A 20,605-nucleotide genomic window follows, 5' to 3' on the forward strand; every position below is an offset into this window, starting at 1 on the left:
CACGACTACAGAACGTGGGTTCACTTGCGCAGCGGAAATGACACATATTCTCTCCGCGGCCTCTTCTGTCGTAGGCCCGGTCCCAGCGGGTTACAGCGGCATGCTGGGAAGTGTAGTTCCATACTGGCCGAAGGGGAATTACCGGGCAGGTTTCTGAGCTGCTTTCGGCTGGCGAGAAGAGGAATACGGGTGTTGTCCTCCTGATGCAGGACAGAGCAAATGTCCCAGAGTAGGAGGGAGACTAAGCCTTGCACCTAAAGAATAAGAGGATCCTTTGGTGGAGAGCGTGGAAAGAGTTCAATACACATGTCAAAGTTAGAGTCAGAAGAAAAGTTTATTAGAAAAGGGATAATACTCCACAGAGTGTGGTCTCCTCTCAGAGACAGAGAGAGGGACGGTGAAACAGAGTAAAGTCACTGAGCAGGATGTGGAAAGGCAGTGAGTAGGGGCACTGAGAGGGACCCAGAGGGACAGAGACAATAGAGAGAATGAGGACAGTGAGAGAGACAGTAAAGGCACTGAGAGGGATCCTGAATGTTCAGGGAATTCAGTTTATATGTCATTCTTTAGTTCATGCAAGTTATAGTTTAAAAGACTTTGTTTACCCATTTCTTTTTATAAGAATGTACAGTGAGGAAGGGGAAGAGTATGTAGCGTGAAAAGGTAAGAATGTGTAGAGCGAAAGGCCTGCTGGCAGTTACCAGCCTTTAATCCATAGGTTCCCCATAGTTTTAGCCATAGAGAATGACACTGTTGATTCCTGTTTCCCCTTCTCAGATGTGGGTAATGGATTGTTAGCAATCCCAGAAGAACTCTTTCTTTGTTTTAAAGGTGTCCTCCTGGCCTGGCTTCAGGGCTGATCAGCATATTGCAGCCTCTGATTGTGGTTTGATTAACCCCTTAATTCTCTTGCTTCCTCCCTACATTATTCTGACAAGATGGCCTCAGAGCGGGCTTCCCAGCAAGCTGGGCTAGTCCGAGAGATCAGCTCCCACTGCCCACACCCTGCACCTCTCTTACTGTGCTGGCGCAGCCCCTGGACGCCTTTTCGGAGTGGCCTTGCAATGCCCCATTTTGCTCTCTTCATGGGACTTTAAGCCACGGGAATCATCTTGTCCCCTCAATTAGCGTTCCCCACTAGGACGGAGCTCCGCGAGAACAGAACCTGCCCACAGGTTGTCCCCACTCCGGCATGAAGCACTATAGCTTCATGCCGGAGTGGGGACAAGTGCTGCTCTGTGACCACAGGCTCACACACACTGCCTGGTGCTTTCTGTTGTTCTGTGCTGTGCACGAAATGATGTGTCTACACTCAAAGCTGTTCAGGCTGTGATGCTGGCCAAACCGCTCTATGAAACAGGCATTTTCCCTGCACTGCTGAATCACAAGGCCTTAATCGCTCACCCCATGCAGCACAGCAACCTACGCCTCTCAAAGGGAAGCTGTCTTGCACTCGGACGTATTTCCCTCTACTGGCCAGCAGAACAACATGTGCACAGCCTAACATTCATTCTGTTTGTCAGTTGAGGCTGCAGTGTGCTCCCATCTACCTTCAGGAGTCAGGCTGGGATGGTGTACCTCGGGCTGTACCCGGATTCCCTGCTCTACCTTGTTCCCCAGTTGGCTTCATAGGAAAGCTGCTGGAGCTTTCTCTCCCTGAATCTGCTGGGCCTTCCTGTCTGAGGACCACGTAGGGGTCCAGGCATCATCACAGACTCTGTGGAGTTGTGTGTGTGTGTGTGTGTGGGGGGGGGTGATGTGGAGACAAAATCGGATCATGAAGTCACCTTGTCAACTAATATGCTGCCTCCACAGCTCAGCATCTTTGCTTCTGGGGTGTCCCTTTCCTGTGCCTGCTTCCTGGCAGAAGAAACACCAGACTTGGGACCAGTTCTGTGACCCCAGGAACTCCCGAGACATAAGAACAAGGGTGATGGGCTGAAAGTATTCTGAACTCAGGAAGGCCTGGGGGTCCTCTTCACCCCAGGAAGCCCAACCCCAGACCCCGGGCACCTGCTCAGCTCCCAATACAGGAGTGTTCAAAACTGCTATGTCAACAGAGGCACCTGTGTGCCCAGATCCTCCTTATTGGGCCCTGCTCCACCAGTTCCACTCCAATACCCCACCTAGAATCACTGCCAAACCAACTTGCCCACAGGGAACCGCAGGAGCACTCACTGTGGGTGGGAGGAGGGGGAATGAAGTGCAGGGAGGATGGGCCAGAATCATCCTGGTGTGTGGCCTGGAGGGCTTCCTGGAGGAGGTGGAGATCAAAACCCCTGAGGTTAGGGGTGGAGCTGTTGACTTGGCTGATGCAGCCACCTGGTTGGAATGCTTTGAGGTATTAGGGCATAAGCTACCTTAGGATAGCTGAGTAGGGGCAGAGCTGGGAGACTTAGGCAGGATGTGGGGCTTCACCTGGGGAGGGGCCACTATGCCATCTTAGTCCTGATGTCTGCCTTGAATGGGTGAGAAAAACAACGTTTTGGATGGGTGACTTAACTCCTAGAGTCTGCTTCATCAGCTGTAAAATGTTGTGCTTCCTTAGCAGGCTGTTGCTAAGATTGGTTCTGTGTCTAGGACACCTTTGGTGGGTTCCGGGACAGCTGTTACGATTGATAACCAGATGACATGGAAACGTCCGTTCTTCCATCCTGAGACAGTGGAGGGCACCTTTACTGCCACCAGGTTCCTGGGGCACTCCGAGGCCAGGGTCTGGGAGGAACAGTACATGACCACAACAAGAATGAGCAAACTCATGTGTTCAAATGTCCCTTATCTGGACTCAGGCCCTGTTGTCACTTGGTCTCCATTGTAAATGAAGGCATGATACAAAGGACATAGGTTTGTAGTATTAAGAGGAGGGTGGCATAGTGCTCACAGCCGGGTCTCGTGTTGGACATAAACTGTCAGAGGACATCAGCATTGGATCAGGCTGCTCCATGACCATGATGGCTCCAAAAGAAACATGACCCCTCTATGATCACATCTGAACACAGATGAACATGGACATGACCCTATCCTCGAAAAGGACCAAACACCCATGTCCCGGCTGAAGGAGGGACAGGTGTCCTTTACCAGTCATGTGGGAGCCTCACCTCATTGGCCTTCCTTTTGATGAGTTAAAACGCTGCACTGGGATGAATAGTGTCCCCCAAAATTCACATCCACCCAGAACCTCAGCGTGTAACCTTATTTGGAAATAGTCTTTGTAGATGTAATTCGTTAAAATGGGGTCATACTGGATGGTGAATTTAGGGTGGTCCCTAAACCCAATGACTGGTGTCCTTATAAAAAGAGGATAAAAGGCAGAAGCACATAGGGGGAGAGGCCATGTGGAGAGGGAAGCAGAGACTGCAGTGATGTGGCCACAAGGCAAGGAACACCAAAGATTGCCAGCAACAACAGAAGCTCAGAGAAAGGCCCAAGACACTCTTTCCCTGGGGACTTCAGAGGAAGCACGGCCCTGCCCACACCTTGATTTGGGGTTTCTGCCCTCCAGAACTGTGAGAAATCAACTTTCTGTTATTTTAAACCACCCAGTTTGTGGTCCTTTGTTAAGGAAGCCCCAGGAAATTGAGAAAGGCACTCAGTCACAGAGTCACACTTCTTCCTGACAGCATACGGCCCAGGGAAAAGCCCCTTGCCCAACACTGGCCTGAACCCACAGCCCTTTCTAACACCCTCCTACTGAGATACCTACGTCTCTATGCTGCATGTTCTTCGTGGCTGCGAGGAGCATAAAGCCACCTTATTCAACCACAGGTGTGTTCCTGGTGACTTTGGCAGGAGGGCAGCATCAGGCCCAAATGCTATGGTGTACTTGACTCTTTGATGCAGTGGGGTCCAGAGACGGCAAAGCCACAACTGGATACATCCGGGGGGCCCTGTGTCTCTGGGGCCTTCTCCTCCCTGATCCCAGCAAGCCCAGCCGGGCACTTGGTGACAGGTGCCTGGCACTGCCAGCACTGCCTACTCTTGTCCTAGCCTCCCTCCTCCCCCCAGGACATAAACTAACACCTCAGCTTTCATTATCTCAAAGCACACAGAGAAACCTCACATGAGGCCTAATGTCCCACTAATGGGCAGGGAGGCTGCAGCCCTTGTGTGCCCAGTGCTGGGAGTAATTCACTGTAGCGCCACTTGAGAGCTGACATATTGGAGCTATTGATTTTCCCTGGGAAGATCAATATGGGGTGTGTGGGGACGGGCAGGTCCACCGCCTTCTGCAGGGCAGAGCCTTTTTCCTGGGGACTGAAGCCTGACAACAGGGGTGGGGGCTGGCGGGGATAGGATGGGCACAGAGCTCTGAAAGGCCTGATACTGCCCTAAACAGGAGGCTGGCTGGGACCAGATGCTGAGACATATGCTCAGGCTCCAGGCCTGGCAGCCTGAGTGCCTCAGCCCCCAGCCCCACTCCAGGGGCCCACTGGGCGGCAGGGGGCTTAGGAGACTCACTCCACCCAACACTGGCTGGACATGTGTAGGCAGTGATTCTAGCAGTGATTCAGTATGTCTCTCTACTGATCCAGGGTCCCCCTCAGAGTGCCTCACCAGTAACAAAAGACAGAGTTCAGCCTCCAACTGCCAGACTCCAGGGTTCATCATGAACACGGCTCAGAGGCAAGGAGGAAGATAATTCATTGACACCTAGGAAGCCCCCTGATCTGCTTCATAAATCCCTCTCATGCCTGTGCCGCACTTATACCCTTAGACGGTGCCTTGTTGGGCCCCATCATTGATTTCTGGGACTGTGCAAGAGCACCCTCCCCAGTCTCGGGTCTGAGGCCGCCCTTATCCAGATGCCTACTCTACACCTATGTGCTCTGGCTTCTCCCCCATTCTATAAGTCTCTGTCCTAGATGGAGTTTTCCTCCTTGGTCTCTGGTCAGGCAGAAAAAAGCACTGGGATTATGACAGCAGAGAAGGACAAGGATCTGGCTGTCTATAGATAGTATTCCTATGGCTGACACGAGTGAACATTTCTTTAGTGGGCCACTTGTGGGACCCAAAGCCCCTGATAAGGTTCTAGCATCACTGACCGGGGGCCCTGAGATAGAGGCCAGGAAGAAAAAGTAGACCTGTGGGGTAGGGGGTGAAAACAAGAGCCCTCAGGAGGGAGTGGGCCTTGGGAGCGATAACCGTCATGGGCCCTCCTCCCTATGAAAGCTCCATCCTCAGATTTGGTTCCAGTGACAGAGGGAAGAGTTGAGTGTCTTGGCTCCCTGAGGCGTGGAGGAAGGTCCAAATTCCACAGCCAAGCTATGAGGTCCTGCAGGCCACCCAATCCCACTGTCCAGCCAATGCTTCCAGCTGTGTTTCCTTTTGCTGCTAAAACAAATGAACAAAATTGAGTGGTTTAAAACAACACCGATTTATTACAGTTCGATCCAAAATGGGTTTCCCTGGCTGGAAATCAAAGTTTCTGCTGGAATGTGCTCTGGAGGCTCCAGGAGAGAATCACTTCCTTGCACTTTCTAGATTCTATAAGCTGTTTCATTCTTTAGTTCAGTGGTCCCCAACCTTTCTGGCACCAGGGACCAGTGCTCCTATGAGAGTCTAACGCCTGATGATCTGAGGTAGAGCTAAGGCGGTGATGCTAGTGCTGGGGAGTGGCTGCGAATATAGATGAAGCTTCGCTCACTGGCTGCTCGCCTCCTGCTGTGCAGCCTGGTTCCTAACAGTCTACGGACTAGTACTGATCCATGGCCTGGGGGCTGGGGACCCCTGCCTTAGCTCATGGCCCTTTCTGCTTTCAAAGCCAGCAGTAACCCTGCTTCTGTTGTCACATCTCCTCTCTGACCCTTTTGCCTCCCTCTTACAGGGATCCCTGTGATGACATTGGGCCCTCAAGATAATCTAGGATTATCTCCCATTCAGGGTCCTTACCTCCATCACTTCTGCAGAGTCTTTTTGTCATGTGAGGCGACATATCTAAATTTCCCAGGGATTAGGGCATGGATGCATTGGGCCATCATTCAGTCCACCACAAAGGTGCCAGCTCCTGGAGGTCTGGGTCTTTTCCAGGCTGTCCTCTCTGCAGGAACACCTTCACTTCCCACAGCTTGGTGAGCTCCTGCTCCCATCAGTACTCCACGAACGACCTTCTCTGGTCACAGGGGCCAGGACCTTCTCGAGGGCAGGGCTGCCTTTCTCAGTGCCTCTACACCCAGTGCCCAGCCAACACCTGGCACAAAGGAGGGCCAGAAACCAAGCCTAAATGCCCTCTTGGGGCCTCCATCCAGACTGTACTCCCGTCTGGCCCCTCAGCTGCTGGGCTGAGCGAGGTGGAGTCCCTAAACATGCAGATCCTTGCCCCTGGCCTTTCTTGACCAGCAGCAGGGGGCGCTGTGGCCACAGTCTGGGCAGCTGCTGAGGGAACCCTGGGGTCTAGGGACTGATCATGTCTGAGGAGCTCCCTGAGCCAGCAGGGGGCAGGAGCAGTACCTGGGCAGGGAGGGAGCCTAGGGGCCTGAGCAGCCCTAAAGCCACCTAGGACCCAGCTGTCGTAGCTGACAGCTGGGCTACGCTGGGTCAAGGAGCCAGCCGTGGCTGGGGCAGGACCACCCCACAGCCAGGACCTGAACAACAGTGTCATTGGACCCCAGAGTCTCAGAGCAGAACTGTGGCCATGCCTGAGGTCAGTCTCTGGGAGACCAAGGTCCAAAATAGATGGACTCATAGGACTGATCCCAGCCAGATGCCCCTCACGTGGGGCATGGCCTCACCCCAAGGTAAGCTGAAAGGGCCGTATTGACCAATTGTATCCATAGGCCTTATGGAGGCCTGGCCTATGACACATTCATCCCCTCTCCCTGCAGCCTTCCCCTCAGGCCTGCAGGAGCTCTACCCCACTGCCCTCTCCCCAGTCCTACCCCAAGCAAACAACATTGGTAGCCTCTGAGACCCACTCACGGCAGGTCACCAGCCTGGCTCAGAGTGGGTCCTGTTCTTGGGAATGGAACTTTTCATTTTCTTTTCACTCTTCCAAAGCCAGGGTTCCTGGCTACAGGCCAAGCACTGAGCGCCTGCGTGGGGCCCTCCAGATGCCAGAGAAATGACTAGCAGCAATCAGCACTGCAGCCCGCACTTGCAGGAAAGGCCTAGGTGTCACTGGGTGGATGAGGAGTCATCCCCAACCTGAAGGGGGTGAAGCCTGGAGCTGAAGAGCAAGGACCCAGGAAGGGGTGAAATAGCATCTGTTACCGGTGGAAGAGTAGTCCCCGCAGGGGGGAGATCGAGGACCATGAATGACGATGGGGCCGAAGGGCCAGGCACACACCACACTGAGAGGGGGCTGCTGTCCTGTCCTCAGAACTTGGACCACGGGCATCTTTGGGAGCCACAGGGGATGGGACTCGCGAGTCTCCCAGCTGGCACCACATGGGCTGTTCCAGGGGAGCAAAGCACCAAGCAGTTGCCACAATGAAGTGGGGGCCAGAAATGGAGGGCCCTTACTGGACTGAATAGTGTTCCCTAAACTCAAGTGCACCTGAACATCAGAGTGTGACTTTATGTAGAGATCGGAGTTTTGCAGATGTGATCAAGTTAAGGATCAAAAGTCAGGCTAGAGCGGGGTGAGCCCTGATCTATTGACTGTGTCCTTGTAAGATGAGGGAGACGTGGATACAGGCACTCAGGGGAACGGCTGAGTGACCATGGGGCAAAGGTTGGAGGGATGCAGCTATAAGCTAAGGAATGCCAAGTGTTGCCAGCTGATGACCCCAGACTTCAGGAGAGAGGCATGGGACTGATTCCCCCTAGAGCCTCCGGAAGGAACCAGCCCTGATGACCCTGGATTTTGGACTTCTGGCCTCTAGACTGTGAGAGAATCCTTCTCTGTTGTCCTCAGCTGCCCTGTTTGTGGCGATTGGTTACGGCAGCCCCAGGATACTCGTGCAAAATCACGGGACTGGGCCACGTAGGAGGGGGGCCGGGGAGGGAGGGGGTTGGCAGGGGCAGACCCTCTGGGGTCCTGCCTGTAGTTGTAACCCATCGAAGAAGCACAGTGAGGAAACCCACCACCACCCCAGGCAATTTCCACAAGGCTGGCGGGGCTACCAAGCCCCCCAAAGGAAGGCGTGGAAGCCAAAAAGGGAACCAGAGAAGGTGCTATCTCAGTCTGGACCCTGGGGACAAAGCCCTGGGGGCGGGGGGTGGGGAACTGGAGTTCAATTGTAGCTCTGGAATGGGCAAAGGCTCAGAGGTCCCCACTAGCATGAGCCCCACACCTGGGCCCTGGCTGGAGATCCCTGGCCTCCCTCCCTTGGCCTTCTCAGATGCTGCTGCTGGCCCAGAGTCCCGTTCACTCAGACACTGCACAAGCAGGATGTCCTCTAGAGAAGGCTACTCCAGAAGTCAAAATAGCATGAAATTTAATTTTCCACCTATTTGACAAGGCTTGGTTGGGCCCCAATCAGCAGCAGAGATAAGGGTCCTCTGCCGAGTGTGAGCCAGCTGGGCGCTCTGCAAACACTCTACGGTCCCCAGGCAGGCTGAGGCTCCCCCCGCCAGGCTCTGGTTGCCCGGCGCTAAAGCAAACGGACTCTATTTGCCCAGTCTGTGATGACAATGCAGTCACCAAATATTTGCCAGTCCAGCCGGCTGCGGAGCCTGGCTATAAATGCTTGAGCCCAGGTGGAGGTGGGCCTGCCCAGCAGAGCTGGAGACCTCACAGGTAGGAGCCGGGTGGGGTGGCGGTCAGGGAGGGTGCTGGCGATGGGGTCTAGCCTCCTCCCGTCCTGGGAAGGCTGTGGGCCCTTCTGCCCAGGCAGTCTTTGGGGACCCACTGGGAGGGGTCACCAGCAGGGCTGGGCAGGGCCGGACTATTGAGACCAGCGACAGGAAAGTCTTGGCTCCTCATCATGAGCGACCACCCCTACAACCCACCACTGGGGCCACTAGACACCCTTGCATGGAAGAAGGGCCTCAGCATTGTGAACGAGATTGGGAGTACAGCATAGTGGGGGGCTGAAGGGAGGAGGGGAGGCCTGTGCACTCCCCAGCTCTGCCTGACTCTGAGTGATGCCTGTGGACTTGCCAGGCCCCCTAGGGGGTGTTTTCTGACAAGCTAGGAGCTCCCTCTCCCTCCGTCCACACCACCTTCCCTTCCTTTCTCCCTCTTCCCTAGGCTCACCCACCTGCATCCCAGCTGCGAAGGGGCATGCGGGATGTGTCCGGCGTGGGGGACACTCCAGCATTCAGAATCAGCCCTCACTTGGCTGTGGGCCAAGGGGAGAACCAGCTGAACCACTGACAGAGTCCTCCCCAAATCCCCTCCTTGCCCTCCTGAGTCCCATCCCCACAGGCCTCTCTCATTCACCCCTCACTCCCCTGACAGGTAACAACAACAACAACAAAAAGCCTGGGACGGTGGCTGCACTTATTAGAATTAGACAGGATGAGAGAATACCTGGCTCTGAAGTCCTCCGAAGCTACAAAAGTTCTAGGTCTCGAGGCAGCCAGACCCAGCTCCTGGGTTCAGCATGGGCGTCTCAGGGATGGTGGGAAGCTCCCAACCCGAGACTCCTGAGAGGGGGCCAAAGGCTCCCCAACCAGTGAGCCTGTTTATTACGAGCCATAGCAACCCCCACACTGGGACAAGAGCTCTGCTCTTCAGGGCCCCCACCCCACTCATGTCCCAGCCCCTGGGTGGCTTGGCTTCCCACCTCCCCTGCTTCTTTCTCCTGTGACTTCTCTCCCCCAGTGGATTATCCCAGAGGCACCACTCCACCATGCACCCTCCCTCCCTGCTGACTGTTCTCCCTACAAGACAGGACACGCTGCTTGTAGGGCCGGTGGCCATTCCACAGGCCACTGGCTGTTCTAAACCCCTCAGTCTGTACTCTGCAGGCTCTCCCCCACCCGACTCCTGCCATGCCCGCTGCCATGGTGCCTTACAGCCCTCAGTCTCTCTCCAAATCTCACCTACTTCTGAGGTTGGCGCTCTCTCTAAGGACAAGTGGCCATATAAGCCTGCAGTGGCCAGTTCTGCCAGGAGGGCTTTGGGCCCTGACTGATAACCTGTCTCCTCTCCACCTCCCTCTCCAGTGGGTGTCTGCTGTCCCAGAGGCCCCAGAAGCTCTGACGTGGAGGAGATGGCCACAGGTGTGATTCGGCCTCTCTGTGACTTCCGGCTGCCCCTACCATCCTTTGGGCCCTTCCTGCCTTCAGACCAGGAGCCCCCAGACACTTCTGAGGAAGAGGAGGAGGGAGAGGAAGAAGAGGATGAGGAGGAGGAACTGGAGGGTGAGGAGTCAGGGGGCCATAGTCCAGCTCCCCAGAGCTCAGATTGGGCCATGGCTGGCCCAGAAGAGGCCCCTCTAGGTCCGAGCAGCCCCGAGATGCCACTGCAGCTGCTGCGGTTCTCCGAGCTCATCAGCGGCGACATCCAGAAGTATTTTGGTCGCAAGGAGAAGGGGCAGGACCCAGATGCTTGCGACATCTACAGCGATAGCCGCCTGGCCAGCAGCTCAGCCAGGGAGCTCTACTGCGCAGATCTGATGCGTCTGGCCCAAGGTGGGTCCCCAGATGACAACGAAGCTTCCAAGCCCAGGGTCCACTTGCCCAGGGGTCCCGAGAGGCAGGTGTGTGGGACAGGCCTTGGAGGGGACAGTGCACAGCCACTAGGGCCCTTGGCTGAACTGTTCGACTATGGGCTGCGACAGTTTTCAGGGACCAGGTCGTCAGCTGGCCGCCGGGTAAGGCTGGAGCAGAAGTATGGCCACATCACCCCCATGACCCAGAGAAAACTGCCCCCCTCTTTCTGGAAGGAGCCAGCACCCAGCCCCCTGGGCCTGCTGCACCCTGGCACACCGGACTTCAGTGACCTGCTGGCCAGTTGGTCAGCAGAGGCTGGCCCTGAGCTGCCAGGTGGGGGCGCCCAGACCTTGGAGGGGGGGCAGCTAGCCGAGGCCTAGTGACAGGGCAAGCAAGGGTCAGTGGGGGTGAGCGGGGGCAGCAGTGCTCTGGACTATCCTTATAGCTTGTCCTGGGAAGAGCCTGAGGGCCCTCCAATGTAGGTGGCCACCAGGAGAACAAACCAGCTCAAATGGGAACTTTCCAGGCCTGAGATGGGGAGGACAGGGCAGGTGCTGCTGCCCCTCAGAGACTGTGCCCACCCAGGCCAACCTCTAAGTTTCCCAAGGGCAGCCCTCCCATTGCCCGCCCACCAGCTGGTCCCAGGTGGCCCCTCCTCAAGGCCCCCAAGCAGGTGGGCTGGCCAGCCACCCAGATGAGCCAAGTGTTTTCTTGGAGAAGCAGGAGGAGGGGTTGCTGCTGAGTGTATGAGCAAATACACTGTTTGCTTCCTCGATTAGGGCAGGAAGAGCTGTTTCTCTGGCAGGGCACCCCGCAGGTGTGAAGGGCAAGGTTGGCAGCCATGGATCCTGAGACTAGCCTGGCCTGGCTCTTGGGGGGGCCCCAGCCAGGAGTGTGTGGGTGGGGGTCCCAAGCCATTATGCCTGTTGGCAGGAAGCCCCAGGAAAAAGGTTGGGCCTGGTGCTCTTCTGGGCTTGGACAAGAGAAGAGGATTCTGGGAGTCTAGGGCCGGGTCCTCTTGGTCACTCCCACTGCCCAGGCCTCCCAACTCCCTGGAAGGAACTCCAGGTTCTGATGGGTACAGAAACTGGCACATTTATTTCTGGGAAAGGGGCAAGGATATGAGCTGGTGGGCAGGCTCCTGGCCGAGGGACCTCTCCAAGACTGCTCTTGGCTTCTGCTGGACCATCAGATTCATGAGGATCGCCTTCCACTGAAGCCACCTGTCCGGAGACACAGCTCATGGCCCACTGACCTCAGGACCTGTCCCAGCCCTGAACCCAGACCTGGAGGGGTCTCCAGAAGGCTCCCCACTGCTCACTTCAAGGCCTGATATACGCCCCAGCGGTTCACAGGGACCACCTCGTCAGGGGCCACATCCTTGATGAAGAACTGCTGTCTCACCAGGGACATGAGGACCTTTCTGCTGCCTAGCGTCAGGGCCCATGGGCCCTCTTCACTCCACAGGCGCATCAGGCTCTCCCTCAGGGTGGCCATCTCCTCCATGCGCTAGGACAGAGGCCGGCGTATGTGGGGGAGGGACTGATGTGGGAATGTAGGAATAGGACTGAGGGGTTGGAACAGCAGACGGGATTATCTCCCTCTGGGCAAACCAGGGCCTTATCTGCCTGGAAACGCTGCCCAGGACAGACACGCAGACCGACAGATGGACAGCTGAGGAGACCGAAAGCTAGAGGGGTAGGGAGGCTGGAAGAGGCAAGGGGGGCTGGGAGTCAGGCTCTGTACAGAGAAAGTGACCCATCCTCTGGGCCTGGGAGCCCCTAGAGCCTTTGGTGTAAGGGCCTGTCCCACCGGTCCAAGGCCACCTCTCACCAGCTTGGTTTCCGAATTAAACTTGAGGTTTTGGATGGTCTTGTTGTCCTGGACGTTGTTTTCCAGTTTCATTATTTGGTTCTGAAACTAAACACGCCCCCCGCCCTAGTTCATGGGCATAGAAGCAGCTCCTACCCCAATACCCCGGGGCAGGAACTGGCCTCTGACACTAGGGTCCTCTCCCCTCAATGGGACCTGGGGGCATCACTCAACCCAGTGATCAGGTAGGATTTGGCCAGTGCTTAGGATCGCTCTTCTCACCATGATTGCTGATGCCTCCAGCATTTGGGGCTCCAACAGTGCCCCCACTTGGAACTTCCTTTCAAAGGCTGAGATATGGGGAGCCCCCCGCCAGCAGGACGGCTGGTTCTGTGAACCTTCCCGGGGACCCCTCTGCAGGGGCTGCCCGCTGTCTGAACCAGATGGCCTCCCCTTCTATTGAGCATGACAGACACAAGGGTGCGAGGCGGGTACCGTGGCCAGCTTGCCCTGGATTTCGGCAATCTTCCGCCCAGGGTTGCCCTCCCTGAGCAGATGCACAGATGACAGCAGCGCAGCCAGCTCCTGCCGCATGGCCCCAACCTCGAACTCTCTGTGGGCACAGGAGGCTGAGGCTGCCAGGCTCTGGGGGAAGTGCCTGGGGGTGGGGGGCAGGGGAGGTAGAAGGAGAAGGCCCTGGGTAGAGCAAGGGGCACTCCACTTTACCACCCCTCCAGTGGGGGTTCCCAGCAGATGACAGAGGGACAGCCTTGGAGATCTGTTCAGGCTGCCCCCAACAGGGGCCAAGACAGGGCTGAGGAAGGGCTGAGGCTGCCATAGGTACCAGGAGCTCATGGAAGAGTGCCCGTGAGAAGCTTTGTTGGTACAGCAAGGTGGTTCTGAGATAGCTGTACCTTCTCAGGGTGGGGACCAGCTCAGCCCCTGATGGTCAGCTCACTGGAGCCCGCTCCCCTCCCCAGGGCTCACAGTCCTGCCTGGCTGAGGCTGGGAGGCAGGCCTCACCTGGCTTTGCCCTCAGCAGAAATCTTGAGGTCTGAGTCACTTTTATGCAAGATGCATCTGTCAGAGACAGCTTCTATCTGAAACGGAACCAGGGTTGGGGGCGGGTCGGTAGCTAAGGGCAGCAGGGAGGAAAGGTGCGCTCTTGGCCTCTCACCCACCTGCCGAGGCAGGCTGTCCACTGTCTCCTGCACCTCCCGCAGGTGCGCCTGAGCCTCCTTTCGACACTGTGCCAGGCCCTCCAGCGATCTCCGCTCCGCACCTTCCCACTCACTCTTTGCCTGGGAAAAGGATACCCAGTGAGGCCAGAGCCCAGACAGCGACGGTGGACAGACAGACAGACAGACTGGGCACACCTGATTCACAGCATGTGCACACAGGCCACACACAGCCCGGGACAGCCACATACACTCCAGGGACCCAGGTCCTCCTGGGCAGGGCCACTAGGCTGAGCAGAGACACATCTCTAAGAAGCAGGCCTGGCTTAGCCCTCTCCCCCCACCAACCCCAGCTGTCCACCAGGAGTTAGCAGGGACAGGGACAGAAAACAGATGGCCTGCCCGCACCTGCAAGAGAGGGAATACAGGGCAGGCCCAGAGAACCTGGCCCCAAAGCCAAAGGCTAAACATGTTCACAGCAGTGCCATCCACATCGCCAAAAAGGGCAGCAGCCCAGTGTCCATCGGCTGACGAATGAATAAACAAACTGTAGTCCATCACATAGTGGAACAGTACTCAACCACGAAAAGGGATGGAGCACTGACACATGTTACAACACAGATGGACCTCAAAAAACGTCATACTCAGTGAGAGAAGCCAGACACAGAAGGTCACATAGTATGTGACCCCATTTCTATGAAATGTCCAGAACAGGCAAATCCAGAGATAGACAGCAGATAGTAGGTGCCAAGGGCTGGGGGAGGGGGATGAGGAATGACTGCTAATTGGGACAAGATCTCCTTTTGGGATGATGAAACCTTCTAAAAGTGATTGTAGTTGTGGTTGTACAACTCTGAATATATGAAAACCACTGAATTATATACGTTAAAGGGATGAATTATATGGTGTGTGAATTAAGCCTCAATATGCTGTTACAAAAAAAGAGAAAAAATAAGCCGCCTTGGAGCCCCCTGTGTGGTTGGGTCTCTGGGGCCTCTGAACATCTCAGTAGCTGACCCTGGGCCACTCTGCCCTGAACAGAAGGTCTCTGCAGCTCAGGGCCCCATAGGCCTTGTAGACAGTCATTGGGTGGGCTTGAGATCCATGTGTCAGGCCTCTACCCTCAGAGAGCCAGAATAGTACCAGGACCCCACCTGTCTAGGCTGCGATTCCCCCAGGTAGCACTGCAGCCTTACCTCATGCAGCCTCTGGATCAGCGTCTGTTCCTGTAGGTCCAGCCTCCAGCTCAGGGCCAACAAGTGGTCACTCAGATCCTTCACCTGTCTGACCAGCTCAGCCACGGACACCTCCAGGGCCTGGCTCTTCTCTCGGAGCTGTGGGAGGCTGGGCTGAGCGTGGGTGCCTATGTAGGTGGGACCCCCCTCCCCCCGCCCGCAAGAGACCTGACTAGGCCTCTGTTGCCCTCACCAGCTCCAGTGCGTTGTGCATCTCCTGCCGGGCCATCTCGCCAGCCAGCTGCACAGCCTCCAGGTTCTCCTGCAGGTAGGCGGTCAGCTCCCCAGCCTGGCTCTCCTCCAAGTGGCCCTTGGCATCCCTGGGGATTGGGGCCACTGAGAGGGACTATCTCTCAGCCCTCAGAGCTGGGCCAGGGAGGGGAACCTGGCTACTGGCTCCAGAACCTTCCAAGAGACCCCAGGGAGCAGTAGAGGGAGTGTCATCACAGGAGCCACCAAGATGGAGCTGTGTCTATCATTGCCATACAGAGTTCTCTCATGAGGGGCAGGCTAGAAGCGGGCAGCTACTCTGTCCTGGGGGCCCCACTGGGTTAAGCACTGGGCTCAGGGTCTGGGAAGAGGGGCCATTCTCATCCACCTGGCCTGACAACTCCCATTCCCTGGCCGTGGCCTCATTCAGATACCTACCGGGCCTTCTGCTCAGCCAGTAGGACACGGTTCAGCGACACCTGGTTCTGGCGCACAAACTTGGTCAGCTGGACCACAGCCCTGTCCAGGCCCCAGCACTGCTCTAGGAGGTGGGACTCTTCCTGCTGTGGTACAGAGGTGGCCCTGAGACCCATGTCTCCTCCCTCAGGTGCCCAGTCCATGCCCCACCTGCACTGCTCACCTTGCACTGCCCCCGCAGGGCCCGCACTCGCTCCTCTGCCAGCTCCTGGAGCTTCTGCCACCTATTCTCCAGCTCCTCCCGCAGGCTGCTCTCTGCCTTTAGCCGCGTGCTCTCTGAGGACTTCATTCTCTGCAAAAGACCCCACTGGTCACGGCGAGCCAGGTGAGCGGGGGTCACGGTAGAGCCCCATTGGCCAGTAGGCTCCCACCTTCTCTAGGGCCAGGAAGCTCTTCTGCAGGAAGCCGCACAGCTTGGCCTCCCTCTTGAGGAAGCGGAGGCTCATCTCCTCGCCAAGCTTGGTCACCTGAGCCTGTGAAGGGTGGGGGCCACATGGTCATCATGCTGCCACCTGTGCTGGGCATCCTCCTCCCATAGCTGCCCCCCGCCCACAGTGCCATCAGGGACTCCTTTTCTTGCCCAAACATCTTCATCAGAGGGGACTCTGGGTTCTATGTCCCTAGTTATCTGGGAGCCTAGCAGAGTTGGGCCCACCACATTCTCAGGAGGAAGGCAGGGCAGGCAAGGGCCACATGTGTCCCCAGAGGGTCAGGCACAATGATTGTGAAGGGTCTGCAAACCAAGCTCACGTAGGTTCGGAATATACTTGGTGCCCACAGTAGTGACCACCAGATACTACCCAGGGAAGGAGGCATGGCAGCCACCAAATCACACCCCAAGTTTGGAGTCTCAGGAAGGGAGGCTGAGTGTATGCATGAGCACATACTTGTGCACTCATTCATGCACACATGTGCAAACACACACACATGCGCACTCATGTACATGAGGGCACACATAAACATAGCACACTCATGCACACATGCAGTGTACAACCATGTGCACATACATGCTTACGTGTGCACATATAAACACAATGCACACATGTACGTGTGCACACACATGCAGTCATGCAGACACACCCTTTACCCTTGACCTCCAGGCCTGAATGGGGCCCTTTCCCTGCTCTCTCTCCCTTCCTGCTATATCAAGGGTCTCAGGGTATAGGAGACAGGGGAGTTAAGGCCCAGCTCAGCTCTCTCTCCCAGCCTCACACACCCATGGGGCATGCAGGGTTCTGGCTGGAGGCACCTTCTCTGAGGCCAAAGAGCCCTCTGGGAGAGCTCCTATAGCCCACAAGGCAGGTGTGCCCCAGCCCCGGCAGCCTCCCCGCCCCATGCATGGTGATCTGGAACAGGGCTGGGCAAACTTTCTGTAAAGAGCCAGAGAGTAGATATTTCAGGTTTATGGATCATAGAGCCTATGCCACAGCTCCTCAGCTCTGTGGTTCTAGCATAAAAGCAGCCATGGACAATAGTAAACAAGTAGGAGTGGCTGTGTGCCAATAAAACTTTATTTAAAAAAAACAGGCAATGGGCTGCAACTTGCTGATCCTGACCCTAGAGTGTACCTTGGGAAGAGGCAGGTGCCCCATGAAGTGCCTGGCACCTCGAGAATCCCTGGGCCCAATGCCTCTGGAGCTCCTGGCTGGTGGGCACCAAGCAGCCTCTCAAGGGAACCGAGAAACTAACTTCCCAAAGGGCAGCAAGAGAGAACGCCACCAAAGCTGGGCAGCTGAGCTATGTGGGCAGCAGCTGGGGCCTCCCTTGTGTGCAGCTCAGTCCCTGGTCTCTATTTGCAGAGCTGAAGAGGCTGCCTGGTCCCCTGCCCCACCTTCTAAGGCCACATGCAGGAGGGGAAACCACACCAGCCTAGGAGTAGGACCACTGGGACACATGTCTTCAGGAAGGTAACTTCCACTTCACATGGAGAGAAGCACCAAGGTCGAAAATGGCAAAGGAAGAAGCTTTAGGCTACGATATTCTATTTCTTGATCTGGATGCTGGTTACACGGGAGGGGGAAGAGGAGGAGCAGCCCCTGAGAGAGTGCTAACAACAGAACTTTCTGTGATTAAGAAGGTGCTCTGTCTTGGTGCCACCCCACACATGGCCATTTAGGATTTGAAAAGCGGTTGATGTGACGGAGGAACTGAGTTTTCAATTGTCTAACACGATAGCTAATTTCAATATATAGAGCCAAATGTGGCTCGTGGCCACTATATTAGATAGCCCAAGATTCGGGGGTTGCCCCCAGGTCTGATTACATGGACAGAACTAAGACAAAAGCTGGAGCAAGGGAAGAACCACAACAGGAAGGACATAGGCTGGGCTGGACTGGCAGTGCTGGGGTCTCTTCTGTATGGACCCTCTTGTCAGCAGCTCAGCTGGCAGCCCAGATGCAAGGGCCCTGCCTAAGTACCTGCATCCTGGCCACCTCATAGTCCACCCTCTGGCTGGCCTCCTCTTGGCTCTTCTGCAGGGCACTGCAGGCCACCTGCCGGTCCTGCTCCTCCTGCTCCAGCTTCCCAGCCAGCTTGGTTAACCTGTGGGCACCGGCCAAAGGTCACAACAGCTCAACCCATGGAGGGTCAGGCTTGGGAGCCACAGGGAGGCTAGTGGGGTCTCTGGACTTTGAGAGTCCTTCTCAGGCCAAGGCTGGCATCTGGGGGTTCTAGGCTGAGCTACAGGTCTGTGGAGAAGAAGGTACACAGCCTTCCTGGGTAAACAGAGGAGGCAAGATGTTGGCTTCCCTGTCTCTACCTGGGAGGATAAGAGCTGGGCCCCAGTGAGCCTGACCTATGGGAAAGGTGGGGACCTCTATGTTCAAGTCTCTTTTTCCCACAGAGGGTCCACAGGGGTCTGAGGCTCACCCATCAACCAGCAGCTTGGCACTGAGGGCAGGAGGATACCTGCCCTGCCTTGGTGACGCCCACACGATCATACACAGAAGGCCCAGAGCCAGCCCCTGGGAAGGAGGCAGGAAGAGCCCACCTGAGGTTGGCTTCCTGCTCGGTGCCCTTCCGTTCAGAGTCCTGGAGCGCCTGCTTCCTCCTGATCTGGGTCAGGGACTCTCGGACCTCCACCAGCCTGGCACACAAGAGCCACTTCTGCCAGGGGCCTGCCCAGGTCACCCTCCTGGTGGCCAGGAGAAGCCCGGAGCAATCTGGGCAGACTTCAGGGGTTATGAGTCCAGCCAAGGGGCCCCAGCAGCAAGCCTCCTGCCCCTTTCCCAGGCTTCTGCTCATGTAAACCCAGACCTTTTGAGTTGGACCATGGGTGTGTACTGCTTACCTGAGCAGGACAACTCATTGGGAAAACAAAATCCTGTGGTTGATGTCCCAGTAGGTCCAGCGCCAGTCACTGCTCTCCCAAAGCCCCCTTCCCTCCCACTCAGCCTTGTGCCACAAGTGTGAGGATACCTCTTGTCCAGGGCCTGCATCTGGTTCTGGTTCTGGGGACTGGGGAACTGCAAGGAGGAGGGTATGGGCTAAGTGCAGGCCTGGGGCCCTCACAGCCCAACCGGCACAGACATAGCCTATGGAGATTCTCTGGGCTCCCAGCCTGGGCAGCAGGGGCTGAGCTGGGCTCAGAGTCCAGGAAACATCAACAGCCCTGACACCCAGGAATGGGGAGGCCTGGCCTGTGGGTGGGGACAATCTGCCTCCCAACCGATGGTGGCTCACCTCCAGGATCTCCTTCTCAGGGGCCCAAGCTGCCTGTTGCATCTCCTGTCGCAGCTGCTTCAGCTCTGAGTCTTGCAGCTGCACACTGGCCTGCACCTGGCACAGTTCCTGCAGCAGCCTCAGTGTGGTGCACTCACAGCGGTCCTTGTGTTCTTGCAGGGACACCACCTGGGTCTGCATGTTGACCAACCTGGCCGGGGTGAGGAGTAGGCTGAGTCAGCATGCATGCCATGGGCCTGACATGTGGCTCTCCTGCCCTGCTTTTCATGGGGCTCACCATTGCTCCAGTTGCTTCCAGTGCTTGGGGGTGTCCTGCTCCAGAACAGAGGCGGTAGACGCCAGGTGGCTGGACTCATACCTCTCTGAGATCTCATCCAGACTCAGGGGTTCGGGGCTGGCCGGCCCTTCTTCTAGGAAGAACCCCAGGTCCTCCAGCGTGATGGTACTCAGCTGGGATGGGGGCGAGGCCCCTGATGAGGGGTCACTATTAGCCAGCTCTGCAAGAAGGCACCTTTGAGCTCACCACTTGTTCTGGGCTAACAAGAGGTGCTGGCTCTCGGATGGAGCTTAGATAACAGTACCCAAATCAGTGCAACTGTCACTGGCTGTGCCCATTAAGCTTACTGCAACTCATTCTGCTGAATCACACAGACTGGCCCAGGGAAGGCTCAGCCCTCATTGCTTCTCAGCAGGAATGTCAGGTTCAGAGAGGTCCAGCCTCAGCCTGAGAACACATAGCACCGGGCAGCAGAAACTAGACAAAGCCCTGCCTGGCCAACTCCAAAAGGAGCCCTCAGGCTGTGAAGTGACCTGGGAATCAGGAAGCAGAGCTGTCTCCTGGGGTCCACGCCCCATGCAGGCCCCTCCCTGCACTGTCCTCCCAGCTCTGGCCCCAGTCAGCACCTAGCTCACCTGGGCTTCACCAGCAGTCTTTGTCTTTGGCCACTGCCAAGAGGCCCTGGGCCTAGAAACCAGTGACTGCCCAGAGCTGGACACCAGGGTGGATGGAGGTGAAGGATGGCTGGAGGGAGGCAGGGAAGTCAGAGCTAGAAGGCTCTAGGGCCTTGGGGGAGCACATGAGCTCCTTTCCTCACATCTCACCTCCTTCCAAGACAACACCAAGGTGGGCAAGACAGCTGGGCTCTTCTGGAACCTTGTGACTTCATGACCCAACTGCCGGTGGAACCTGAGCCCTCAGCTCCCCCATTCCTGCAAGGCCTCCCCAACTGCCCATTTCTGGAAGGACTGAGTGGGCGCTGTTCAACCAGCCAGAGGTTGGGGTCAGGAGGCCTCTGGCTCGGGTGGCAGAGATACGCAGGAGCAACTACTGGCCATCTGGGATATCCAGATGGGCTGAAAACAGGTAGTCCCACACCTGAGAGAACAGAGGCCTTGAAGGACCATCTGAAAGAGGGCGCCGCCACTGGTGTGGGCTGCACCAGTGACATCAACTTTCCTAGCAGCCACAGTAAG

At 56.6% G+C, this 20,605-nt stretch overlaps 1 protein-coding gene across 1 annotated transcript in view; it reads right to left on the bottom strand.

Moving 5' to 3' along the window:
• Positions 1–11,588: 11,588 nt before the first annotated feature.
• The window catches only part of CCDC154 (coiled-coil domain containing 154), a 9,758-nt gene continuing 741 nt past the window's right edge, over positions 11,589–20,605 (bottom strand). Inside the window, exons 4-20 of the mRNA XM_011376988.2 lie at positions 19,757–19,767; positions 19,410–19,643; positions 19,133–19,322; positions 18,869–18,915; positions 18,441–18,536; positions 17,869–17,992; positions 15,823–15,924; positions 15,615–15,743; positions 15,413–15,537; positions 14,958–15,084; positions 14,726–14,863; positions 13,533–13,652; positions 13,375–13,451; positions 12,847–12,964; positions 12,373–12,459; positions 11,861–12,048; positions 11,589–11,762 (exon numbers count right to left, since the gene is read on the bottom strand). Of these exons, the coding sequence (XP_011375290.1) occupies positions 11,636–11,762; positions 11,861–12,048; positions 12,373–12,459; positions 12,847–12,964; positions 13,375–13,451; positions 13,533–13,652; positions 14,726–14,863; positions 14,958–15,084; positions 15,413–15,537; positions 15,615–15,743; positions 15,823–15,924; positions 17,869–17,992; positions 18,441–18,536; positions 18,869–18,915; positions 19,133–19,322; positions 19,410–19,643; positions 19,757–19,767 (2,040 nt within the window). The 3' untranslated portion in view covers positions 11,589–11,635. The remainder of the gene's footprint in view (positions 11,763–11,860; positions 12,049–12,372; positions 12,460–12,846; positions 12,965–13,374; positions 13,452–13,532; positions 13,653–14,725; positions 14,864–14,957; positions 15,085–15,412; positions 15,538–15,614; positions 15,744–15,822; positions 15,925–17,868; positions 17,993–18,440; positions 18,537–18,868; positions 18,916–19,132; positions 19,323–19,409; positions 19,644–19,756; positions 19,768–20,605) is intronic.

The sequence above is a fragment of the Pteropus vampyrus genome, unplaced genomic scaffold (assembly GCF_000151845.1).
Source record: "Pteropus vampyrus isolate Shadow unplaced genomic scaffold, Pvam_2.0 Scaffold303, whole genome shotgun sequence".
Taxonomy (NCBI): domain Eukaryota; kingdom Metazoa; phylum Chordata; class Mammalia; order Chiroptera; family Pteropodidae; genus Pteropus; species Pteropus vampyrus.